Source organism: Cajanus cajan, chromosome 6 (genome assembly GCF_000230855.2).
Source record: "Cajanus cajan strain Asha chromosome 6, NIPB_CcT2T_4, whole genome shotgun sequence".
NCBI classification, from domain to species: Eukaryota; Viridiplantae; Streptophyta; class Magnoliopsida; order Fabales; family Fabaceae; genus Cajanus; species Cajanus cajan.
Genome location: NC_138522.1, coordinates 58,698,485 through 58,724,484, shown reverse-complemented (window position 1 = coordinate 58,724,484; position 26,000 = coordinate 58,698,485). Strand labels below are relative to the sequence as shown.

Below are 26,000 nucleotides of genomic sequence, written 5' to 3'. Positions count from 1 at the left end.
AGGATATTCCAAGGAGAGAAGATGAAAAGAGAGTTGCTGGAGAGGACTAATTTTATGACCATTTATGAGCCTTTACCTTCTTTTCTCTTTGTTAAACCAAGGGTGATTTCCGGTTAAAAGTACTTGGATGTATTTAAGGATTAACTTCTTATTTGTCATATAGTCTAAAGATTGAATTCCCATCAGGTTAGATTATCTTACCAACTATGTAACACTATGTTGGTACCCACTCTCTATTTGCCTCCCTAGCAATTGGCCTCCCATTTTAATTGTCTAAGACTACACGAGCAAAAAAAGTGTGTATTAGATATACTAGCTATAAAGTTATTCTTAATTATGTCACGTTATTATTTAAAATTCCTATAAAAACTTATTTAAAGGGATGTATTAGAATGGTATGCAAAAATTACATTAATTTTATGTATTAAGAATTAGATTTTAACTTATTTAACTTGGATTATGCACTGAATTCACACCAATGCAAATAAAAGTAAAAAAAAATTGTTATTTGTGTGACAAATTGTACAACAATTTTTCCCAACTAAAAGTAAGACATAGGAAAAAAAATGATATAATAACTATTAAATGATGTGAAGAAGAATGATACGGACATTAGATGTATAAACTGTTGTAAAAGTTGGTTTATGGAAAATACATCTCAAACGAAATACAAATATATTAAAATTATAAATTAAACTAAATAAAGAATGAAAACAATATTAAAGAAATACTAATATAGAACTCGAATCATAGTGTTTGGAAATTAATTGTGAACTGAAAATGAAGAAATCACGTATAAGATATAGAAGTCGTAACTTTTTTTTTGGGTACACGTATAGAAGTTATAACTACTAGCTGCTTTTGAAAATCTCATCCCAAACGTAAAACTAAACACTTTATTTATCTTTTATACATGCATTTTATTACTACTATATGCAGCTTTAACAATTTGTATTTTTCATTCAAAAATTAAATTAATTATTTTCATTATTATTCTTTCGGTATAACTCTTGGCTACTAAGTTGGTCTATTTTAAAAGTAAAGTGATACATCAATTTTGATTTCATGTCTAAAGCAAAATAAAACTCTAATATTTGATAAATTAAAAAAATACATATATGAAATCACTAGTATGAGCAATTTTGGATAATTTTTTATTGGTTTAAATATGTTTTTAACCCCTTAAATTTAGGATAAATATGTTTTTGGTTCTCTAAATTTAAAATTGTTATTTTTAGTTCATGTAATTTCAAAAAATCTTATTTTAGTCCTTGTATTCAAATTTTGTTAAAAAATTTATCAAACATTATTGCATAAAATCTATTATTGGTGTCTCTATTAGTAAAAATATCACATTAAATCCTGATATTGCATAACTGTCTTAATTAGTCACTTTCAAATATGTTATTGATGACCTAAAGGACTAAAACAAGATTTTTGAAAATTACAAGGACTAAAAATAACAATTTTAAATTTGAGGGACCAAAAATAAATTTTGTCTTAAATTTTAGGGACTAAAAATATATTTAAACTTTTTTTCTATTATTAAATTTTGATGAATATAAAACATGTGATTGTGGATTATTATTATTATTATTGTTATTGTTATTATTTCCTTATTTTATTATCAATAATGAATTATATTTTTTTACAAATACTTGTAGGAATTTTTATTAAATATTTTATTTAATTATAATTAATTGAAGACTCGAATTAGTTAATAAAATAAAGTTATTTTTATTAAATAAATTATTAAAATCATGATATTTATATTTTTATGATTACAAAAAAATCTATTTAATTTTTTTTAACAATAACGACCATGAAATTTAAACATAACATTTCAAATGAACTGTCCTTTTTTTTTTTTTTTTTTCGCTGGACCAATTCTAACGAGATTACTTAATTATTTCTCTATATTCCCTGCATGTTTTTCACAATAGTTTCTTTTAAATTTGTCATAAAGATATGTCTCAGCCAAAAATGACTAAACTTGGTAGGAAAAAGAATTTAAACCTTCTATAGGTATAGATACCTTGAAAGATAGGGGTGTTCATGGATCGGTTTTTTCAAAAAACCGATCCAAACCGAACCGAACCGTTTTATAAAAATAGATCGGTTAACCGATCCATTTTTTATAAAGTGGATCGGTTTGGTTTTTTTAAAATATGAATCGGTTTTTTTGAAATTGGATGGTTCGGTGCGGTGCAGTTATCCATTTTTTTACTCATATATGGATAAAACCAAACCGAACCGAACCGATCCACTTTGTAAAAATGGATCGGATAAATAAACCGGTTTTATAAAGTGGTTCGGTTCGGATTTTTTTCAAAATGGATCGGATTTTTCAATATGGATCGGATCGGTTATGGATCGGTTCGGATCAATTTGGATTTTTTGCACACCCCTATTGAAAGAGATAGAAAGAAAGAGGAAAAAAAAAGTATTTTAATGATTTGAAATAATAAGAGAAATTAAAGAAAAGAGTGTCACTATTGATATTAGTTGTGTAAATAATTAAATATCATACCCAAGTCGGCGTTACTCTTCTCATTAAAATATATATGATTACGAACATATCTAAAGAATCAAACTATCAACTTGTACCGATATTTATTTTTCTTTAAAATAATCATGATACATTGAAACCTATAAATATGAATAAAGAGCTATATTATTAAGTTTTCTATAAATGCACTATTTACATATGTGGTATATATTATATAATAAATAATATATAAAATTCATTAAAAAAATAGGTTTAAATATATTTTTATTCTTTAAATTTAAGATATATTTTTTTAAAATTTAAAATTATTTATTTAGTCTATATAATTTTTAAAAATTTTATTTTAATCCTTTAAATTATCAATAATATATTAAAAGTGACAGGATAAAATAATAATTTAGTATTAATTAGATTTAATTTAATATTTTTATTAACCGAAATATTAATAAGTAAATTTTATGTAATAATATTTGATAAATTTTTTAGTGTATAATAATTAAAATAAAATTTTAAAAATTACAAGCATTAAAAAAGATTAATTTTATATTTAAAAATTAAAAAATAAATTAATCTTAATTTGAGAAATTAAAATTATATTTTAGAAAAATAATAAATAGTAAGAATGGTGCAATGGGTGATTAAACGCGTGAGTCACGTAGAAAGGAAAAGGAAAGACGGGTTCAACCAAAATTAAATGGTAAAAAAATCCGTAAACGTAGTTTTGTTTGGACAACAGTTTTTACGAGTCCAACCAGAATATCTAACGGTCCAAAATTAAGACAAAAAAGAAAAGCAAGAGATAGAGATTTTGCTGCCATCCCAATCCCATTTCTCTAACTCCAAACCTTCTTCTTCTCTTCCCTTCCCTTTTCTCTCTCTCTCTCTCTACTGAACAAAAGGAAAAAAAAAAAACAAAAAAAAAAAAACAGAAAAGAGAGAGTTTAGAATTTAGATCTCACCTATTTTACTTCATCGCATCGTAACATTCTCTTCTCTGTCCTAATCCTCTTCATAGTGATGCCATCATCTTAGGGTTTTGAATTGCGATGGGTCTTGGAAACGATGACGATGACGGAGACGCGCGCAACTCCTTCTCTTCAGTGCCGTGCTCGATTTGCCTCGAGCCTGTTACCGACAACGGTGATAGATCCTGGGCCAAGCTTCAATGCGGACATCAATTTCATCTCGGTGTGTATTAGATTCTTCTGCTCCGTTTATTGTTTTTTTCGTTTCAATTTGACGCTGTTGTAATTGTTGGATTGTACTTTCAACATTCGAGATCTGAGTTTCTGTGGCGAGCGTCACAATTGAGGAACGGTTGTTTTGCCATGATAGGATTGTGTTAAAACGATGTTGCTGGATGAAACTGCTTTTGTATGTTTGATTTACAAGATGTTGTGGTTTTTGCTGGAGTGGTGGATTTTTCGGTGAGCTTGTTTTGGAATTGCTTGACGGTGAATTCAATATTTGAACACATGTTCCTTGTTGACTGTGTTGAATTAGAGGTTGGGAGAGGAAGAAGAGTGCTATGAGTTTTATTATTATTATTATTTTGAAATGGACAAAGGGAGAGCTTAGGTAGATCTTTCCTCGTACTTTTTTCATTCAATACCGTGTTCCTCTGATTGAATTATGGCAGCGAATAGTGATTTTATGAATTTCTATGGATAGTAAGTCATCGAATTTCATTATTCTTGTTAAACTGATTGATGCTAACTCTTCTGGAAGACATTTAATACTTCTCAACTTGATCAAAGACATGTATAAATTGGCTAATAAAATTACATGTCATCCGCTAGCATTATTAAAAACATTGCGGATTCTCGGCTGGAAATATTGATAGATTGGTTTGGATGAGCTGGAAAATCTTTTAATTACATCATAGTATCTTCTCTGTGACTTGAGCCTATAGCCATTTTGCAAACAACCTCCCAACATGTTCTATGTAGTGGTGACTTGTTGAAAACTGAAACTGAAAAATTACTGGCTTGTACCATTACTTTGATTAACAACACTTGTCTTGTGAACACATGTACTTATTTAGTTGTTTTAATGCAATATTGTTCGGTTTCATGTTTTACTGGAATCAATTTATAACAAGCTGTTGGCTGCATCTGCTCGGCATCACGTCATACACATGTCATTGGCTTATACGGATACTATTATTAATATCTATCATATAAAACACTTCTGATTCTCGGCCAAAAATATTGAGTGGTTATGGTGATCTGGGAAAATCTTTTAGTTACATCATAATGTCTTCTCTGCAACTTGAGCCTTTAGCTGTTTTGCAAACCACCTCCCAACATGTTATATGTAGTGGTGACATGTGGAAAAACTTAAAATGAAAATTTACTGGCTTATACCAGTGCTTTGTTTCATAACACTTTTCTTTATGAACACATATACTTGTTTAGTTTTGTTTTAATGCAATATTGTTTGTTTTCATGTTTAATTTTTTACTGGAATCAATTTATAACAAGCTGTTGGCTGCATCTGCATGGCATCACATCATACACGTGTGCTTGGCTTATACCGTTATCTATTGCATAAAACACTGCTGATTCTCTGCCAAAAATATTGATTAGGTTTTGATGAGCTGGGAAAAATCTTTTGGTACATCATAGTGTCTTCTGTAACTTGAGCCTATAGCCTTTTCGCATACCACCTCCCAACCAGTTCTATATAGTAGTGACATGCAGAAAAGTAAATGAAAAATCACAATCTTATACCAGTACATTAATTCACAACACGTGTCCTGTGAACACATGTATTTAATTAGTTGTTTTAACACAATATTGTTTGGTTTCATTTTTTACTAGAATCAATTTATAACAAAGTGTTGGCTTCATCTGTATGGCATGACATCATATTGTTTTGCTTCTTATTACCTCCTTTATACTATTCAGATTGCATTGGCTCGGCCTTCAATATAAAAGGGGCAATGCAGTGCCCAAATTGTCGGAAGATTGAAAAAGGTCAGTGGCTTTATTCTAATGGTTGCCGATCATATCCAGAATTTAGCATGGATGAATGGACACATGATGAGGATCTATACGATGTTAGCTACTCTGAAATGGTAATAGATGCTGCACGTGTCCTTATAATTGTTTGTCATTTTGTTTCTCTATTATAGCATGTGTTTGCCTTGGCTTATTTTTCAATCAGCCTTAAGTTTAACAATGCGGAAAAAGGTGGGTTGTTATTTCTGAACTTATGCACATAACAAGTATCAGGAGAGACAGGGGCTGAGCTAGAATTCTGAATTAAGGGGGCCAAGCCAAAAAAATTGACCTATTAATGAAAATTAGAATTTTCACATACATTGCATATGCAAAAAAATTAATATAACTAATCATTAAGTAAAAGAAATATATAATTATATTGAATATAAGAGATAGCATATAAATAACATAAGAAAAGAAATAGATTAGATGGATTTTTTTCATATTCTTTATGATAAAATAAGGAGCCATAAAAGAAATTTATATGGTCATTTATATAACTTACAAAATTTGGTATTGCCCATGCCCTCTTACCCCTGAGGAGAAAGCTGTTTGAACTTGACCTGCACATAACAAGTATCGGACTTAAATGTTGTTAGCATTAAACCATTAATTAATGCAATTAAATACTGTTGTCCAGACAAAATATATGCCCCTAGAGAGACATTAATTTTAAATCATACTATCCGGTACAGGCTACATTTGATCTTCTACTGATTTTAAAACTACTGATTTTTTTCAAAAAGGTTTTACCCTGAAGTTGTTTAGGACAGTGTTTAGCTATATGCCCTCTCCAGCAGTATTGTTTATATCATATTGTAAGAGTAGGACACATCAGGGGGGAATTCTAGATTGAAAAAGAACTGCATGTTATATGCCTTCTCCAGCGGTATTATTTATATCATATGGTAAGAGTAGTACACATCAGGAGGGAAGGAAAAACTACTTTCTTGATTGAAGAAAAACTGGATGTTGTATGCATTTAGCCAGTCAATAATATCTCAATATCTTTGACCTCCTTTGAAGTTTAACTCCGTCTTTCATTTGCCTTCTTCATTCCTATACCTTTTCCAATCTTCCAAATGTACTACTAAAATCCCTATTGGTGCATTCTTTTTCTCTATTATTATTTATAGCACATAATTCTAGTGGATGTCCCTTTTTTTATATATAATATAAATAGTTGTAGTTATCTCATTCTTTTCCATTTGTATGTGGATAGATAAATTCCACTTGCCTTGTTAACTAAACTCTGATTTCTAAATGCTTTCTGCAGTCCTTTGGAGTTCACTGGTGCCCTTTTGGTAACTTGACCCGGCTTCCTTCATCTTTTGAGTAAGCTTATAGTAATATGAATATGCATGCTAGTCAATCTCAGTTCAAATTCCTATTTGTGATATTCTTTTGTTCTTTAAAGTACCTGGCCCGAGAAAACATGCATATGGAATTTTGTGAAGGCTGTTTTTAAGATACAATTGATGCTTTCAGTGTGATTGATACCATCTGAAATTGTTTTTAGGTCACCAACATTTTATGATTTAGTGTTTTTAGCTTGGAGCTAGATTAGGTTTATAAAATCAAGCGTGGTTGAAGTATTAATACCACCTGAAATCTTGAATTCAGATTATATTTTAGAATAAAACCAGAGAGCAAAATGTGGGAAGCGCAAATGGTTATTAAGAATTTGAAGGCAGTAGCATCAGTAGAATTTGAGTAGTTTCTAAGTTGCTCCATAAAGTCTTTGTATTTAATAAGACTTTAATTTCCAATTGATTCAGGACAGAACTTCCCATATTATCTTGTATAAAGCCATATATCAACTTGGGAATAGACCAGTCTAGTTTTGTTTTGAACTGCCAAAATTTCCAATTGATTCTTGTAATTGAATTTAATCTCATCAATACAGATTGTTACGTCATACTTCTAATATGTTAAAGATAATAATTCTTTTTGGACAAATTAGAAATAGGAATTCTTGATAAAAATATTTCAAGTGGAATTCTAGTATTCAAGCATACTCATCTACCCTAAAAAAGGATTCAGGATATATCTCATGCCCTTGCATTTAATTTTTCTTTCCTTGTGAAGATATATCTTTATTCAGTAGGAAAAAAAATGGTCTATCTACATAATGCTCGTTTTCGTTATATTTCCTTGTATTTTTACCGTTGCTTGTCATTTCCAACAAATGATTTGTTTAGAATGTTCCTTTGGGCTTTCAAAGCTGATTCCAGTTCTGTAACTGTTGTGAAGCAAAATCATGGTCTCTGTCAGACATATTGAAATGGAAGATTGGTTGTGGTTGTATTTGTATGTTACTATTATGGAAAATTGGGGGAAGCAGTTTTTTGGTAATAATGGTGTTTGCCAGCGTTATGCTTGTTTTGGTTATACATTTACCCCCCCCCCCCCCCCCCCCACCCCAAAAGAAAACATTTTTTAATGCAACGGTAGCTCATATTCTGCTTTTATTTTTCCAGGGAAGGGGATTTTTCATCCACTGCATGTAAGATCCTTTTTCATGCACACTAGCCTCCTTGTCATCAAACTTGCATTTGACTAATTTGTTATCTCGACTTGAATTTTGAGATGCAGATCATGATATAGTGGGACAACATGCTATATTTGCTGAACACACGGCTGTATCATCTGGCAGTCATCCTTGCCCATATATTGCCTACTTTGGACCAATACATCCCTCCACCTCCAACTCCGGTGCATCTGTTTCTGAAGCTTCTAATTTCAACCACTGGAATGGTCCGCCTGTACCTGGTGACATGCCAACCTCCTATACATTTCCTGCAGTGGATCTTCATTATCACAGTTGGGAACACAATTCCTCTCACTTTTCTTCTGCCAGCAGCCGTCTAGGCACTGCAGATCAGACCTCAGTATCACCTGGTAGTCAAAGGCCAACCAGGGGTGGTTCAGAGGTCCCTAGATCCGGATCTTTTATGCATCCCTTCCTCGTTGGTCACAGGTACCTCTTTTAGAGTTCGTGTACTTTACTAGGATGTTTTAGTATTTGCGTAAGTTAGTATCTTGGTCAAGCCTCAAATTAATAGGCTTGTATGCTGTCAAATACATAAAGGAATCGGGTTTAGTTCAATCGATTCTTGATAGATTATAAAACGGTGGAACTGGGCATCTTTTACTGGCTGTTGGAAATTTGGTAAGGTCATTAAGTTAACATCTGATGTGTGTATTTCTGCAGTTCTGCTGCTAGGGCTGGGAACTCTGTTGCATCTTCGATGATCCCTCCTTATCCAGGTAGCAATGCTCGTGCCCGCGATAGAGTCCAGGCTCTTCAAGCATACTACCAACCCCAGCAACCTCATAATTCTACCACCATACGGATACCTGTTGCTTCTAGCACTCGAAGGGCCAGTAGTCATAGTGGGTCAGTTCAATTAGCACCAGTGGCCTCGTCACCAGACCAAAGTGGTGGCTTCGTTTATATCCCTTCAGGTTCTTCAGGACGCAATTTTCAAGAAGAAACACATCTGCCAAGTCGCTTCCATGCTTGGGAAAGAGACCACTTGCCTTCCTTGGCATTAAACCATGTTGGTAGAGAATCAAGTTGGAGAACATACCACCAGACTGCCAGTGTGTCGGACCCAAGTGTCAGATCCAGCAGCTTTCGAGTAAGGCACGAATCCGAAAGAATGCCTTCACAAAATCGATGATATACTTGTTTTATGTCAAACTACAGTTAATTGTGGAAAATCAAAAATTTATGTATGCTTGAGAAACGTTGCATAATGCTTTTAGCCTGGCTGGCGTGTTATAACAGACTTTATACTCTGGCTGGCCTTGGAATTCATCTTTCTGGCAGCCATGTGGCAGTGTGATGGACATTGGTCTCCTCTAGTTTCTTTGCCTTGGAGGTCATAAAATAAGATCTTGTCTAGTTGGGATAATCAGGTTTTGTAAAAAATACCGGGGCATTGTCATCTCAAGTGATAAATTAGTGGATGAGAGCATTTGTGGTTGGATTTATTTTACAGGCAAATGCTGTCTATTGAGAATGCGCTTAATCTTATTGCTACAATAGTGTTTGGAAAAGTTTATTTCCGTTGCTTTAAAAAAAAGTTGTTTGTGAAATAAGCTATAAATTTTTTTTTCTAAAAAATAAACTTTTTGAATCAGAAAGTTTAAAATTTATGCTTATTAATATTTTACTAACTTTTTACTTCTGAAGTTAATTTATTTTACATAAAATTTATTTTGTTTATCTAAATGAAATTAAATATTTCAAAATTATTTTTTAACAAAATTATCTAAATAAAGATTTATTCTGATTATAATTAATTTTATATATAAATAATTATTGAAACAATCTAATTTTTACAGTTTTTTAAAGCATAATCTAAGTGCCAAATGTGATTATAAACTATTGTGCAAGTGCTGGCCTAGGGATTTGGAATTTGCTTGGGAAATAGTGAATTAGGTTATTTTTAAGGCTGGTGCATTGGCAAAAAGAAAAAAGAAAAAAGAAAAAAGAAATGGCTTGTTTAACGAATTAACCATTTGTCTTTAAAAGTGGCTAATATACGTAAGGTCTTTTTATTATAATTTCAATAAATAAAAAATGTGATTAATATATTTTATGATGAAATATAGTGACATAGCCATTTACCAAAAACAAATGTAATAACTTCTTAACCAATATATAAAATGATGGTGATCATTATTTTGATGATTTGATTGAACATAAAGTGATAAAACTATTAACTATTTGTTATTTTTATCACTTTGGAATAAACTAAAATGAGAAAATTCTAAATTTTTCTTAAATAAATGTAAATAAATTTGTTAAAATTTGATCATTAAGTTGCATTTGTTTAATAACGGGTAAAATGAAATGGTATAAAATGAAATTAAATTTTCAGACTATTTAGATATTTTATGAAGAATTTAAGGTTTTACACTATTATAGAAAGTGGATAAAATGATTAGTTAATCAAAAAAATAAGTTATTTTCACATCATGCCTTTTGAATTTGGTTAAAGAAAAATAAACATATTGAATGAAATGAAATAAAATACTCCTATATTTCATTAGATTTTATTTTATTTATAAATTTAAATAGTGATAATTAATATTTAATCCATATCTATTTTCATTGAACCCAACATCATCCCTAAACTTTATTCTCTAATGATTCTTCAATAGAGCTTTATTTTTTCGAAAAACATGTTTTTTTTTCTCTTTCATTCTAATCCTCTTTATAAGACCATTAATATAATTAAATATTGTAGATTATATTTTAATTTTTATTTATAATTAACCCATTCAAATTACAGGCATAATAACTAGTTTATAAATATTCACCCAGAGCCGAGAAGGAAAAATCAAAAGCATACATCGTAGGAAGATTTGTTGCGGCCAAAAAAAAGTAAACAAAGAATTGTGCTCCATATTTGCCGGGTCGGGCAATCCAATTAAGTCCGAAAATAAAACGGAGCGTTTAGAAGAAAACCCGAGACCGGGAATCCCACCTCCACCGTATAAAACCCTCAAATCCAAACCCTAAAATATCCCTCGCCGTTCTCATCTCTCTTCCGCTGCTATTCTTCACGTCTCTCTAACGGTATTTCTCTTTCCCTCCTCTACGACTCTTCTTCTTCTTCTTCTATTTCCCTAGCAACAAATCACCGTATTCTATTCGCTTTCCAATTGAAGTTTTCGGTACTTTTTATTCGATTGCATTGAATTTCAATTAACATCATGTTGAATCACGTAAAAGTATCTTGGCGTGGTTGCAGAGGTCCATATATTGAAGAGGAAAAATGAGTCGAGGAGGCGCAGCAGGAGCGAAGGGGAAGAAGAAGGGAGCAACATTCACCATTGACTGTGCAAAGCCAGTGGAAGACAAGATCATGGACATTGCCTCTCTCGAGAAGTTTCTTCAAGAGAGGATCAAGGTTGCTGGTAAAGCTGGTGCTCTCGGTGACACTGTTAACGTTACCCGTGAGAAGACCAAGATCACCGTCACCTCCGACAGTAACTTCTCCAAACGGTATTTTTCTTTTTGCATATTACTGTAGTATGAAAAATGTGTGGCAGTAGATTGCTTATATATGCAAACTATATACCATAGCAAGTTGACGTTCCTTGAAAATTGTGGATAAATGCGGCTGATGTGATCATAATTCGAGTTTTTTAAATTCAAAATGGCCTATCATTGTTTAGGACGTGGATTTAAGCTTGTTTAGATTAACTCCACCGTAGAAAACTTATACGAGAAGAAAATGAGAGGCTTAGATGAATTTAGTTTCTCCCATGAGTTTGAATCAACATGTACTTTACTTAAGTTCATGGTTTTAAATTGCTGTCCACAACTGCAATTGCGGCCTCAACATTAAAGTTTTTGGATCCATCATTATTGGAATTACGGCCGCATCAGTCAAATTTTTCCGCAATGCCAAGGATTGAGACAACAACCGCGATATAGAGCCATGTTTAAGTTCTTATTTAACCTTTTTCGAAAGTCAAGATATATAAATTGATTTTAGCTTGTGGGAAACGTGATATATTTTTACTTTCTTATTTTATTAGTGCTTAGTGTTATATTGTGTTTTCAGACTTGTTTCCATTTATTTTGATTTCTGTGGGATAAGGTGCAAGTGTGTAACTGCTCATATGATACCAGGTATTTGAAGTACTTGACTAAGAAGTACTTGAAGAAACACAATGTGCGTGACTGGCTCAGAGTGATTGCTTCAAACAAGGATAGAAGTGTTTATGAACTGAGGTACTTCAACATAGCTGAGAATGAGGGTGAGGAAGAAGATTAGTTATCTGATAACCTAATTCGCATAAGGGTTTAATTTTACCCTTTTTCCTGTAGCTAGCTTCCTTTTTTGGCAAGTATTGGTTGAGATAACACTGCTTTTTTTGATCTGTTGCAATTTAATTGGTTTTGATAATTTAAGAGTTTTGATGTTGAATTGGGAACAGAGTTTACATATTATTCTGCGTTGTTTCAGTATTTAATATGGTTAAATTGCATTATCTTTCTTTCCACAATCTCATAATTTTATCTTTGCCTAAATCAGCATAAATTCCTCCTTCTGTGCCCTATTTTTTGTTCCCAGACTGGGTGCACTTGAAGTAGGTTTATCACTTGTTGCTTTTGTTTGGTCGATGGCCATCCTGGTGGGGGAATTAATTTTGCATAGTACCCATGCTTGTTGCTTGGGTAATTATTCAGTGGATATAATTAATTTTGTAAAAAATGAAATTGAACCTTTTCTGTTGCATGGAATTGATTGGTGATGTGGGAACAAACTTTTGTAGCTTTCTTATAAATTATCATACCTAAACAAAAGAATATTTCAAAATCACTTCTATTAAAATCTAAAATAAGGGGGATTGTAATTGCTTCATGCCTTCATGGCAGCAAAAAGTAAGGAGTTTGCAGTGTGCAGGCTAGTTACTTGGATTAGAAAAAGGTACTAGGGAGTGAGAATATTATATGTGATGTGTCAATATGTTGTCAAGTTTTACTCTCTCTTTAGAAACTAGCTTTCTCGTCCCAAAATTTCTTGAAGGTAATTGCTACAATGCCGGTTTGTTTGAGAGGGTTTGGTTGCCCCTTTTGTCATTAGCAAATCAGATGTTGACACGCATGATGAATAAGTTGAGTCATGGTTAGCTCTCACGTAACCGATGAAGGGACAATTTTGAAATTTTACTTGGGGCAATAACATTTTTTATTTCATTGCGGTAGGACTTAGCCAATGCTCCAAACCCTAACAACTTCTTCTTCCAACAGTTGTTGTCGCTGTCGCATCCCAATCCCAACAATGCATACTACCAACCCGTGCCCTATTATTCTCTATCAAACATTGCTCCTAAACTTGCAATCAACCAAGTCGTTAGTGCCACCACTGTCGCCTACCATGCCCTTCTCGTTGTCGACAACTTCGTCTCCGTGTGGAAGGTCTCCCACAACGCACTCTTGACGCTCCAAGTCGATTCATGGAACTCCTTGGGCATCAAAATGCAGCAAGTTCCCTCGCTTCATTGTCTCATGATCACCGAAGGCAAGGTATGTGTCATAATATCATATCACTCGTGGAGGATTTTACACTGTCATCGACGGTGATGGCTGTCAGAAGAAGAAATTGTTAGGGTTTGGAGCATTGGCGGAGTGTTGCAGTAATGAAATAAGAAATGTTACTGCCCAAGTGAAATTTCAAAATTGCTCATTGATCGATTATGTGAGAGTTAATCATGACTTAGCTTGTTTAACACACGTGTTAACATTTGATTTGCTAATGACAAAAGGGACACCCAAATCCTCTCAAACAAATTGGCATCGTAGCAATTGCCTTGCTTGAAATAGGAAATCTTGCATGCAAAGTTTCACACTTTCTCGTGTCAATATGGAGGTATGGAAGGACTACGTTAAGACTTGTATTTATGGGAAAATTTAATTCTTAGTATGTTAAGAAACTTGTACATGTATTTATGAGATAATTCAGGGTGTATTATCCGCCTCACACTTTTCAATGCACATTCATTGTTTCAAACACATCCTTAATTTGAGGGTGAGATAAATGAGTAGTATGTAAGTTGATGTGAACGACTTCTGCCCTTGCGAGTTTTGACACTGACTAGCGACTAGCGAGGTCATTGAAATAGCTGACTTAGTATAATTTCTTTTATGGGTGGCCAATACGATCTCATTTACGACCTTTTATTTTTTTTATTAAAATAAATAAATATGTACAATTTGTACAATATTTACTAATCTAATAGAAGAACATCCTTTCCCAATCCCGATTCTGTAAAGAGAATTTGTGCGGATGGTGAATTTCTCACAACAACTTTTTATTTATTTATTTAATTTCAGTTTTAAATTTAAATTTTAAAAATTAATTTAATTAATTTTATTTGTAAAATAATTGGTGAATAAAAATATTAATTTATGATTAATTTTTTTTATTTTGTAGAAATAAAGTAATATATTTTAGATATATAATCTGATTTGTAAATTTAAAAATAAGTTTTTGACAAAAATTAATTTAGTCTATAATAATTAGTGATTAAAATTGTTATTTTGTTATAAAAAAAAATTTTTATGGAATTTAATTATTATATTTAAGAAAAAGAGAAAAAAAAAATTATTGATGACATTAATTGAAATATATTAGATTAAATGAAAAACATACAATTCAAATATAAATTATAACTATTTTATTAATGATCTTTGGTTGGGAGATTTACTTTTTGTATGCCTTAGAATGTGACAGGATAAACATCTTTAAGGATGATTTTTTTCCCTAAGATCTATTTCGGTATGTATCTATGTGAAGCATGAACAACCTTTTGAATCTCTTCTCATGTTTGGATTGTAATATAATCATGGTCCATTATACTTGGGATAACATGTTTTATTTTGTAGCAATCTAAAGAGTGCATCGTATACATCGGAGACATTTTCTAACCTATAGATTGGGTGTATGTATGCATTATAGTCATGGTGCACATGAATACATGTTACAACTAACATATAAATCAGGTGTATGTACGCATTATAGTCATGGTGCACATGAATACATGTTACAATTACATATGAACATAACATGTGAAGTTTCTAAAAGTAACCACGATTGCACCATTCTTGATCTAACATCACTATAAGTATTTTCGTTAGTTGTCCTTTTCTTGGATAATTGCACCATAGTTATAATTATAAAAATTATTTTTATAATTATATTATTGTAAAAAACATAATTTCCCAATAATTAATGATTTTTTTCTTTTCTATTTCTGTTATATAATATGATTTAATCTAGTATTGTCACATAAGTATTTTTTGTGACAGTGTTATCTTGTGACAATGTTTGATGGAATGATGCAAACGTTTTTGTAATGGAATGGTGGTATAAACAAAAAGGTCGAACATTATAGGGATCATAATTAAAAAATAATAATAATCATATAAATCAAAAGCAAAAAAGTGATATATCTGTCCGAAGAAAAATAAAATGTTTAAATTGTATTTTTTTTTTAATTACAGTATTAGTAAGAAATATTTACCGTCACTGGCGACAATTAATCTCTATCAAAACTCAAGGAGCCGTGCAAAGTAAGTAAAATATAATTAAATGTAAAGTAAATGAAATGAATACATGTTAATTTTGTCATGAGTCACAACTCACAAGTTATACTTTTACTTAGGGGTGGGCAAAACGAACTGAACTGAACTTATAAAAACTATACTGAACTTAAAAGTAGTTCATATGAACTGAACTAAAATAAATATTAGTTCAGACGAACTGAACTGAACTATTCTTTTGTGTCATTGAACTGAACTGAACTATACTATAAAAACTTGAACTGAATTACAATTTAAACTGCACTAAACTGTTATGATATTTTGAATTGAACAATTTTGACTCATTGATCTATCAAAATAGGACACATTTGCCAACTTTACTTTATTTTCCATTTTATTTAAATTTTTCAAAGGAAAAAAATATAAAATTAAGTCAAACAAACTCAATGAATTTTAAGTCTAAAAATAAGTAGTTCAACATAACTCAATTAATCCGTTAAGTTCGACAAAATTGGTACAAATTTTTTTCAGATCACTTTTTTTTTAAAGTTTTGGTTATTAGACTATCGAGCTAATCCATTAAGACATAACATGTTAAACACATTTAATTTTTATTCTTTTATAAAAATAGTTCAATTTTTATAATTCAGTTCAGTTTTTATAGTTCAGTACAGTTCAACTTTACAACAGTTCAGTTCAGTTCAGTTTTTTTTTAAACAGTTCAGTTCAGTTTTTTTTTAAACAATTCAGTTCAGTTTTTTTACAAACAGTTCAGTTTTTTATGGTACAATTCACTACCAGTTCAGTTCAGTTCAGTTCAGTTCAGTTTTTTTTTGCCCACCCCTACTTTTACTAGTCAATTTTTTTTTTTTTATCACAAAATGATATTAGTGTGAGCGAATTGAAATGTTATTGAAGATGGCTAGTCCTCACTCCTCGGTATCAGGCAATGTCATGAAATTCCTGGTCCCCTACATTTGTCGGATAGTCTATAATTATGCATTCATGAGCCCATAACTCTATAGATAATAAATTAATTAATATAAGCCAACGAAAAAAAGAACTGACAAATGATTATGGATTGCTCCGACACGCACCCATGTCATCTTATGTAAGCCTACCGGTAAAGAGAAATGACATATAACAAGTTAACAACCGTATGTAGAACAAAGATAGAGAAAATGAAAGGAGAAATAATTTTAAAATATAACAAATGATGTCATAACATATCCAAATAAAAATAATAATATCTTGTAAATTATTGTATGTGTAAATGAACTATTTCACTAGTTTCCGAACATACATTTGATAATATATGTATAACAATTATTTCAAATAATACATATATATATATATATATATATATATAATAAATGGTATAAGAAAAATATAATTATTCTAGAACAACTTTATTTTTGTGTATTATAGCATTCACGGATCCAAAAATTTTAAATAGTAAAAATAATATTTATATATAAACTTGTAATATTTAATATATAATTTAACATTTTTTATTTTTATTTTTTTAAATATAATATACAATATAATTACTCTTTACGAAATTTTATATTTTAAAAATATTGAATAATTTTTTCATTTTTAAAATTTTAAAAATATATATAAATAATTAAATAATCAGTTAACTATTTATTAATAATATAATATATAAGTTTGGTTGGACCAACCATCACTCCTTTATTAACTTAATAATTTAACTAATATTACTTATATTAAGGGGAAAAGAGGTACATAGTGTTTTTATTTAAAAATAAAAAATAATGGTAATTATTTAAAAGATAAGAGATTTAGAAATTAAATGTTATTAAAGTAGAAAAAAATAGAGAATAAATAAATAAAAGATGAAATAAATGTTATTTAAAAATTATTATAAAAATAAATTAATTCAAAATTTATATACACTAAGAAGAGATATCTCCTTTATTAGTAGTATAACTATTATGAAAATATTTTAAAATACTAATATATTAAATTTAATTTTTTTTACATAATAAAAATATGAAGAATAATGGGACACTTAACTTTTTTTAAAATGATAAGTTAAGATACTTTATTAAAATATGTATATGAAAAAATTATATGAGGACATTTGTCCCCCACAATAGGATGTACATCCATCCCTATATCCTAATAATTTTTTAATTTGATAAGTACATGAGTAATGAGTTGTATAAAAACTTGTTTAATATTATTTTATACTTTTATTATATTTAGTAATGATGTAAATAAAAATAATGATGCTGTAAACATTTTTGTCCTTGTATTATTATTTTAAAAACATAATTCAAAGGGTTATGTAAATCCTCTAATTTATTTGGATAAAAAAAATTATAGAAGCTCACAATTAAATGAATAATTTATGATTCAGATGTGCAATTTTGCGAGCTTTTACAGGACAATATGTAGATCTAAGCCTTGGCTATACTATACCCGTATGTAAGCATGAATTATAGGTTTTATTTGAATTTAAAGCACATAAAATTATAACAAAGCAAAAGTAAATGACAACTTTCACCCCCACTGAAAAACACGAGCTAATGCAAAAGTGAAATAAAATAACTTTTTTATTTTTATTTTTCGCATTTTTTTTCTCTCTCTCCATGCACTGAATGAAGTTTTATTTTATTTTTTATTGGATATTACCACATTATTTGTTGGTTTTAATTTTTAATTTTTCTCATTAATAATTTAAGTATTGTTTTAATTTTTAGTGACTATCCATATAAAGAGGTAAAACTAAAATTCTCAAACTGCTCTGTATACAGAATAAAGTTAACTTTTAAGAATAAGAAATATTAATCTATTTCACTTGCTATTTATTGAATTCAGAAAATAACTCATAATTAAAGATATTTTGGTTTAACAAAAGTTAATGTAGAAGAGATTTGAAATTAATTTTTATAAAATTGATCAAATAAAACCTCTAATACGGTTCATATAATAAATAAATAAATAAATCGAAAGAAGTAAAATATAAAGAACGACTTTCGAAAGGTTAAAAAAGTTAGGAGTTTTAATCCGTGAAACAATGGGCCACTTATTGAACTAAAAATTCAACATATTATAAATGTGAATATTACAGCATTATGCATACGTACACAATAATATATATATATATATATATATATATATATAGTAAAAATAAAATTTAAACATGAAACTTTGTATAATTACTCTCAACATAATGAAGTTTATATTTTTAAATTTAAATCATATGACAAATTTATATTTTATATTAAGTAAAGTCTATTTAATTTTAAGTTGCATTGTCACATAGACAAAATTAATTATTTAACTTTGTAACGGAAAAGAGAGAGAGAGCGAGAGAGAAAAAATTAATACTATGTCAGATATCTATTTTAAATTATAAGAATTTAAGCTAAACTTTTTGAATTCAGGTATAATTACTATTAAAAATTATCAACATAACTTTAATACTAATGTTTAATATTCAATTGTTGTATGAATTTTTTTATTCTTAAATTTACTATATATATATTACATTGAAGGAAATTTAGAAATATTAATAAGATTATAAGTTGCTTATAAAATAATATAAACCTCAAAATTCAAAGGCAAATAATTGTTATTAAGATTTCAATTCCCCTGCTTCAGATTTCAATAAAAGGTGTTTTTTATTAAAAATAAGTTTAAGGAATTTTTTTTAAAAACAAACAGATCCTTATAGTCTAAATATTTGTGATGAAATTGATATGTGCAAATATTTATAAGTATATAACTTTTGTACTATTATACTTATTAAATATCATTTATTCGTTTTGGCACCCAAAATGATTAATTATATATATATAATTAATATTGATTAATTAATGATTTAATGATCATTCAATTAGCAATTAAATAATAATTATGATTAATTAAAATGATTAATTTCACTTAATTGTATTAATTGCATGAAATTTAATGGACCACCACGTTTTCATATAATAGTAATTTATATATTTTTTATAAATAACTAAAATTTTAAATAATTTTTCATATTTTATTGACATACAATGTTGTTTAAAAAATTGCAACTAAAATTGATTTTGAATTTATAATTACCCAAATGACTTGAGCCTAATTAGGAACATAGTGTGTCACGAATAATATAAATAAAGGTACACTTGAAACGAATATCATGACTCAAGTTAGTGTTTATGTAAAAACTATTTCGAATAACTTTAAGGAGACTTGATTCTAAAACTTGAAATTATGTTTCCAACACAATACCAAATATCATGGGTAACGAAAAAAAATGATGTTTAATTTATTTTAAACTCAAGTTGAGCATGGTCATGCTCGTTGCAAGCCCAAAAAGGCAGCAGCCTCATGCATCTTCCATGTTTTAATTGTTTAAATATACTTTTAAAAATATTTTTAATTTCAATTATTTAGAGATAATTTTATTATATTATTTATATTTAATTTATTAGTAAGATTATATAGTTTAAAAATATACATACATTGTATATATTCAACTATATTGCAAAATAGAGATTGAATAAATAATCAGATAGTGAAATGTTGAACTTACTTAATTATAAATTTTAATTTAAAAAATGAAATATAATTTCATTAGATATATTAGAGAAATATTCAAAACATATAGTTTGTTTTAACCCTCGAAATTTATAGTCACGGCCATAGAGTTGAGGTGTGTGAACCATTGACCTAAATACACACTATGTGTTTATATATATTAAACATTTCATTAACTCAATATAATTATTTTTTTTTCTTTATCTTTCTAAATGTCGATTAACTCTTAAAAAGTTGTCTCCACTCTCTACTTTTGTTACTTTTTCATACATTAAAAAGGTTTGGCCTTTTTACATCAATCACTTAAAAAAATTCAAATCTCCGACTTACCTACCAACTTTTAAAACTTAACTAAACATGACCCACAAATAACTTTTTTATTTTTTACATTTAATCAATATTAATTTTTGTTTAATTTTTTTCAACATCTCTTTATTTTACTTTTTTTATTATTACTAAAATGAATTTGTTCTCAAATACTCGATTTTTAACAAGTTTTGTCTTTAAAGAGATCTCTATGAACAACTAGTTCAAATGATCTAAATATTGATAAATGATTTTTTTACGCAGTAATTAAAGAAATTATTAAATAATTTTGAATCACATAATTTTTTATTATTTTTTATATGATATACAATTAAAAGTTTTTACAAATTAAAATTTTAAAATACATATCATATAATAACCCATAATTTGTTGGGTAGGAGGGATCTCATCCTTTGGTCACTCACTTGGTTGCGTGCCCTAAACCTAAAGCTAATCTAACTACAAAATGTTAAACCTGATAGCCATAAAGACACACCCACATTTGTCCTCCTCTCTTTCTCACTCACAACTTAGATATTTGTGCATTGCGTGTTCAAGACTTCAAATCACACATCGCATTAAAACCGATAAGTGTTAGTACTTAGTAGTAGGAGTAGTGTACTCTTTAAAACATTAATTCCAAATTTATTGAAAATTATAAAGTCATCCCGATTCATTAAATAAAATACAAGACTTACATATTTTTGTTCGTTCATTTTAATCAACGAAAATATACTCCAAATTGAATAATGGTGACGTAGTAAGATTTTGTGTGCATGAAATCAAAATATGTGTTGTGTTACATTGCTTGCATTTTAAGATTGTTGTTCCACGTTAGTGTCATCCTTTGTCTCCCTCTTATGTTACGGTTCAATTTCCAACACAAACATGCAGAACTAAAATGAGCCAGCAACAGCCAGTGACCCCCAACATGGTAAGGAAAATTTCCACTTATAGTGGTTCTTGTTTTGTGCTTACAGAACCCAACACAACAGAGAGTATTTTGTTTTGGTGTCTGATAACACCCATTATCCTCACGCCATCTATTATTTACTCAACACTGTCTCTCTGCAAAAGAATTGCTCCGTAACTCTGCAGTTGCAGGTAGAGAAATTTAAAAAGGGAAATGCCAAGTACCACTTCATTGCCTCATCTTAGTCGTCACATTTGGTCAATTGCTTACTCAATAATCAAAGGGGCTCCTAGTCTCCTGCATTAATTACTCATTTTTCATTTCCACTATTTGCATTCAATTCTTCAAATAAATTACAACTTTATTAATTTTAAATTGCATGTTGGATCTATACAATTATACATTTATACCTACTCACCGAAAACTGTAAACCCTTTCTTAAAATTACGTAAACACGTATTAATTTTTATTTCTTAACTTTAAGATATTACATGCATTACATATATCTATTAAAGAAAATCACTACATACACAAAGTTATTTAACCTTCATAACTACCGAATAGAATTGTTACTTAAAATTAGAATTCAGCATTACATTGACACACCTCTTGATAAATGCACTTAATAATTATATGTAAAAATATTTATTTGTAATTGAATGACAGTATGAAATTTATTTTGTTAATAAATGAACTGGCATGAATCTAATAAATGAGGAGTATGGTAAGATTAGGATTCGCTCAAACAGTCCCCATGCATTATTGACATTTACCGAATGAATTAACTGAAGCCCGGTTGTTCATTTGGCCAAGAAAGCAATCGCTTTAAATTAATTTGATTATTACCATTCGTCGTTGCCTATAAGAACCATACCTACCCTTAACAAAATTAGACAATTCTTGCACCGCACTGTATTTCACAGACACTTCAAATAATTATGAACCACTACGAGTCATAATAGTGCATTTATTTCGGACAAAATATTTATAAATATTATTAATTATCTTAAATTTTATTATCTAGTGCTATATACTTCCTTTTTTCTTATTATATGGGGTTTCTTTTCTATTTTGTATGCAAATACGAACTCCATACAAAATCAGTAAGAATATGAGAGGAGGATGGAGTGGAAAAAAATATACTTGTATCTTATAAGGAATTTGTTACCATTTAAAAAATAAACTTAATCAATAAATGTTGAAATGGTTTTGTAGTAGTAAAACAAATGTGTAAATGAATTAGCAATTGCTAATTCAAAAAATTATTTTTCCTTAAAGTTTAGTTGTTCTTAAAATTGATCACGAACAGAGAGCTAGGAATTGGCTCTAAAATTATAAATAAGGTAATCAATTTTATATATTTCACTTAATGTCATAAGGAGCAGGGTTATAGAATTATGTAAATTTAAGAATTTAATTTAAACATACCAAACTCCTAACTAAAAATCGTTTATTTACCTTAAAATTCATGTTTAAAATAGATAGTTGAGCATGTGACAGAGATGGATTGAGCAAAAAAGGTTTTTGACGTATATATATTTGTAAGGGAGGTGTAGAGAACAATGTGCAGTTTAAGAAATGGAAATATACCAATATCAGTATCTGCAGTGAAGAAGGTTGGGCACTCTGAGTGCAGAGTCTGCGATGGAGATTGCTCTCTAACAAGTTTTCTGTACATTCCAATTGACCCTGCAAAACACGAATCACAACAAACTCACATGCAAGCAATTGTCATCTTGAATAAAAAATGCCACACCCCACCCCTTTGCTATACATTGACATATGAGAGAAAGGAGAACGTTGGATGGTTGATCATGTTACCAAAATTGAATTGAAGTGAAAAAAATGGTAGGAAAATCAAGCTGGAAAAGGAGAGCACGTGCAAAATGAGCTTGGGATGTTGCACGTGCCCTGCTTCTCCAGCAAGACCTAGCCACCAATGATGATTGATGAGAAGCTCAGCTTGCAATGGTTGAGAAGGTTATGCAATGATGTTTTTATATATAGCGATGGTGAAGAAGAAAGGAGTAATTAGTAGATGTGTGAGAGAGGAAAAGAAATTAAGACATTGAGTACCCAAGTGGGCATTCTTTAAAGACCCTTATGAGCTAAAGAAGCAATATGAACTTCCCCTCACGTACTTTGCGTATACCTTCCAATAACAAATAGGGTGGGGGCAGGCAAGTGTGGAAATTCGAATGCCCTATGCTATGCTTATAGTTAAGTTATGTTATGTTATGCCCCTCCCTTCTCATTAGATCATTTTTAATAAATGTATACACTTGAGGTTGCATTGCAATTTGCAAGTGATGAGATGACAACAGTCATGCTATTATAGATTTGACCACGGCCCCACTCAATCTTTATCTTCACATCATTCTTGCTTTGCTTATGTAAGTGTCAGTATTTGTGGGGGCACTTTCCAAAAGTAAATAGTAAATGGGAGAGAATGGATTAACTTGTGTGGTTTTCTGCTTGTCTAACAAGAAAAATGCAATGTCAAGTACAAAAGGTTGTGTTGGTTTAGAAATAACAACCGTATTTAATAGTATTAGCGAAACATTGCGATTGTGTGCAAATGGAAGAGCAGTTAATTTTACATGGCATGTCAGAAGTTAAACAAAACGTGGAGATTAAGTTGGTGAAAAAAGACAATGAATGGTAGGTGTGGTGGTAAAAAGGTGAAGTGCAGAGTGGTAGCGCCCAAGGCAGAGAGACTCAAATGGCACAAACACGAATCAATTGCCGTTTCAGATTGCGTGTTTGCCGCTCCATTTTCTTTTTCCAAACAAAGACACACCTCCACAAGTTTGCTTTCCACCCCAACACAGTCTACATCAACCCTTTTTTCTTCTATTATTATTATTATTATTATTTACACTTAGTTAAGACAATAATTTATGAATCTTTAATTTTCAATTCAATTAACTCTTAACTAAATTTATATCTACTCACTCACACACATAATTATCCTACACGTAGCACGTCTGTTTTACATTGTTGCTACGTTGGATTCCATATAATGCACGTGGTTATGCTCCCCTTATTCATGAATGTTATATTTCAACCTTAATTAAAGATGGGTTTATTATTGGTGTTCATTAAATCAATTTTCAAGACGAATTCAACTTTTATTCTAATTACAAATAGTTTAAAAGCAATTGCCTTCTTTCATTTTTTTTTTTTTTGAAAACTAGTAATAAATAAATTTTAAAATATACAATAAATTTAAAAAATAATTCAAAAGATCAAATATTTCGAACATAAATATAATTACCATAATTTATTCTTTTTTTATCCATTATTCATTCAAATTAATAAAAAAGAATACTTATAAACGCATTAAGATTTAGAATAAAATACATTAGTAATATTTTGAGGAATTAGCTAACCTTTGAAAAGGGGCGGAAAGTACAAGTTTTGGGGAATGCGTAATTGCTCGCAATTTTGGGGACAAGGTTGACTCATTCACACTTTTCGTAACTCGCAAGGTTAAAGGCTTGAGGGGATGTTGCCTCCTCAACACACTTCTTTGTCGATTTGGGTAACTTTCTCCACGGGTGAGAATTAAATTTCAAATATGATAAGTCATATAAGTAATAATAACTACTATAACTGCGATCTCTCTTCATTTATTCATTTTAAAACATGGTATACAAATTAAAAACAAATATACTTAAAGAATTATATTATGCGTGTAAAATGTATAATAATTGTTAAATGTATAATTAAAATGTTTAATAAGCTATTTTGACAAATAAAATTTTGAAAAGTGTTAGCAAGTATATATGCAGTATTAATTAAGGAGTGCAAATGTGAACTTTTAATTAGATTTTTTGATAATGTATTTCGACAATAATGTAAAGTGTTAATAAAAAAAATGTTATCGAGATACTTCTGATATTGTTTTTAATGATTTTTTTAATTATTTCTTTAATTGTTAATATTAGGACATATATTAACAAGACTTTAAAATTTTAGACTTAATTGTACTTTTAATTTCTTAGTTCACTGTGTGAGTAATTTTGGTTTTCATAGTTTTAATTGTTTATTTTTTTTTAATCAAGTATGATTATTGCAATTTCAACCACGAGAAAAAAAAAAGGAATAAATTTATGAAAAAAAATCAACATACAACAATAATATTATAAGGCAACTTAAATCAACCAAGGAATAACTTTCAATCACTTCATCTTGCAACTCCAACTTATCATCAAGCACAACACAAATGACTTACAACATATTACAAGTTATCAAGCTCAACATAGCAACATATTATATATAAGCAATATTAAACAACTAATGTGTTCTCACACATTATCAACTAGGGAGATTTTTTATAACATGGTTGAGCAATTTAAGTAGTTAGACCTACTGAACCAAAACGTTAAACCTATCACAATCAGATCAAGTATAAACAACTTCAAGTCTCATAAAGAACATATTTAAGTACTTAATTTTTATTTTTGGATTTTGTCACTTAAATTATAAAATTTAATATTATTATCATGGTAAGACAACTTAGGTATGAACATACCATAACATTAGCTTGTAACATTAAGTCAATTATAAAATTAGTCTACCTATTACCTTTCAAATACTATTATGCCTTTCCAATACTTAGTTTGAGACTAA

The 26,000-nt window shown here is 29.6% G+C and overlaps 2 protein-coding genes and 1 long non-coding RNA gene across 5 annotated transcripts; 2 read left to right on the top strand and 1 right to left on the bottom strand.

Annotated features, from left to right (window-relative positions):
* Positions 1 to 3,315: 3,315 nt before the first annotated feature.
* Positions 3,316 to 9,551, top strand: LOC109796597 (E3 ubiquitin-protein ligase RFI2). Its single transcript, XM_020356292.3, has 6 exons — positions 3,316 to 3,697; positions 5,419 to 5,588; positions 6,791 to 6,849; positions 7,995 to 8,020; positions 8,110 to 8,494; positions 8,729 to 9,551. The coding sequence occupies exons 1-6, from the start codon at positions 3,556 to 3,558 to the stop codon at positions 9,198 to 9,200; spliced, it is 1,254 nt and encodes a 417-aa protein (XP_020211881.1). The 5' UTR covers positions 3,316 to 3,555; the 3' UTR covers positions 9,201 to 9,551.
* Positions 9,552 to 10,947: 1,396 nt separating this feature from the next.
* LOC109795806 (large ribosomal subunit protein eL22z) lies at positions 10,948 to 12,546 on the top strand. 2 transcript variants are annotated; one of them, XM_083059111.1, is made up of 3 exons: positions 10,948 to 11,107; positions 11,283 to 11,536; positions 12,170 to 12,546. In XM_083059111.1, the coding sequence occupies exons 2-3, from the start codon at positions 11,307 to 11,309 to the stop codon at positions 12,312 to 12,314; spliced, it is 375 nt and encodes a 124-aa protein (XP_082915237.1). In that variant the 5' UTR covers positions 10,948 to 11,107; positions 11,283 to 11,306; the 3' UTR covers positions 12,315 to 12,546. The 2 variants fall into 2 exon arrangements, with proteins under 2 accessions (XP_082915237.1, XP_082915238.1); XM_083059112.1 differs by having other exon boundaries at positions 10,988 to 11,107; positions 11,264 to 11,536.
* Positions 12,547 to 19,418: 6,872 nt separating this feature from the next.
* Positions 19,419 to 24,958, bottom strand: LOC109797787 (uncharacterized). 2 transcript variants are annotated; one of them, XR_002239737.3, is made up of 3 exons: positions 23,140 to 24,958; positions 22,956 to 23,054; positions 19,419 to 21,662 (listed from the first exon to the last, which is right to left on the bottom strand). It is a non-coding gene; the product is annotated as an uncharacterized LOC109797787 (long non-coding RNA). The 2 variants fall into 2 exon arrangements; XR_002239736.3 differs by having other exon boundaries at positions 23,187 to 24,951.
* Positions 24,959 to 26,000: the final 1,042 nt, after the last annotated feature.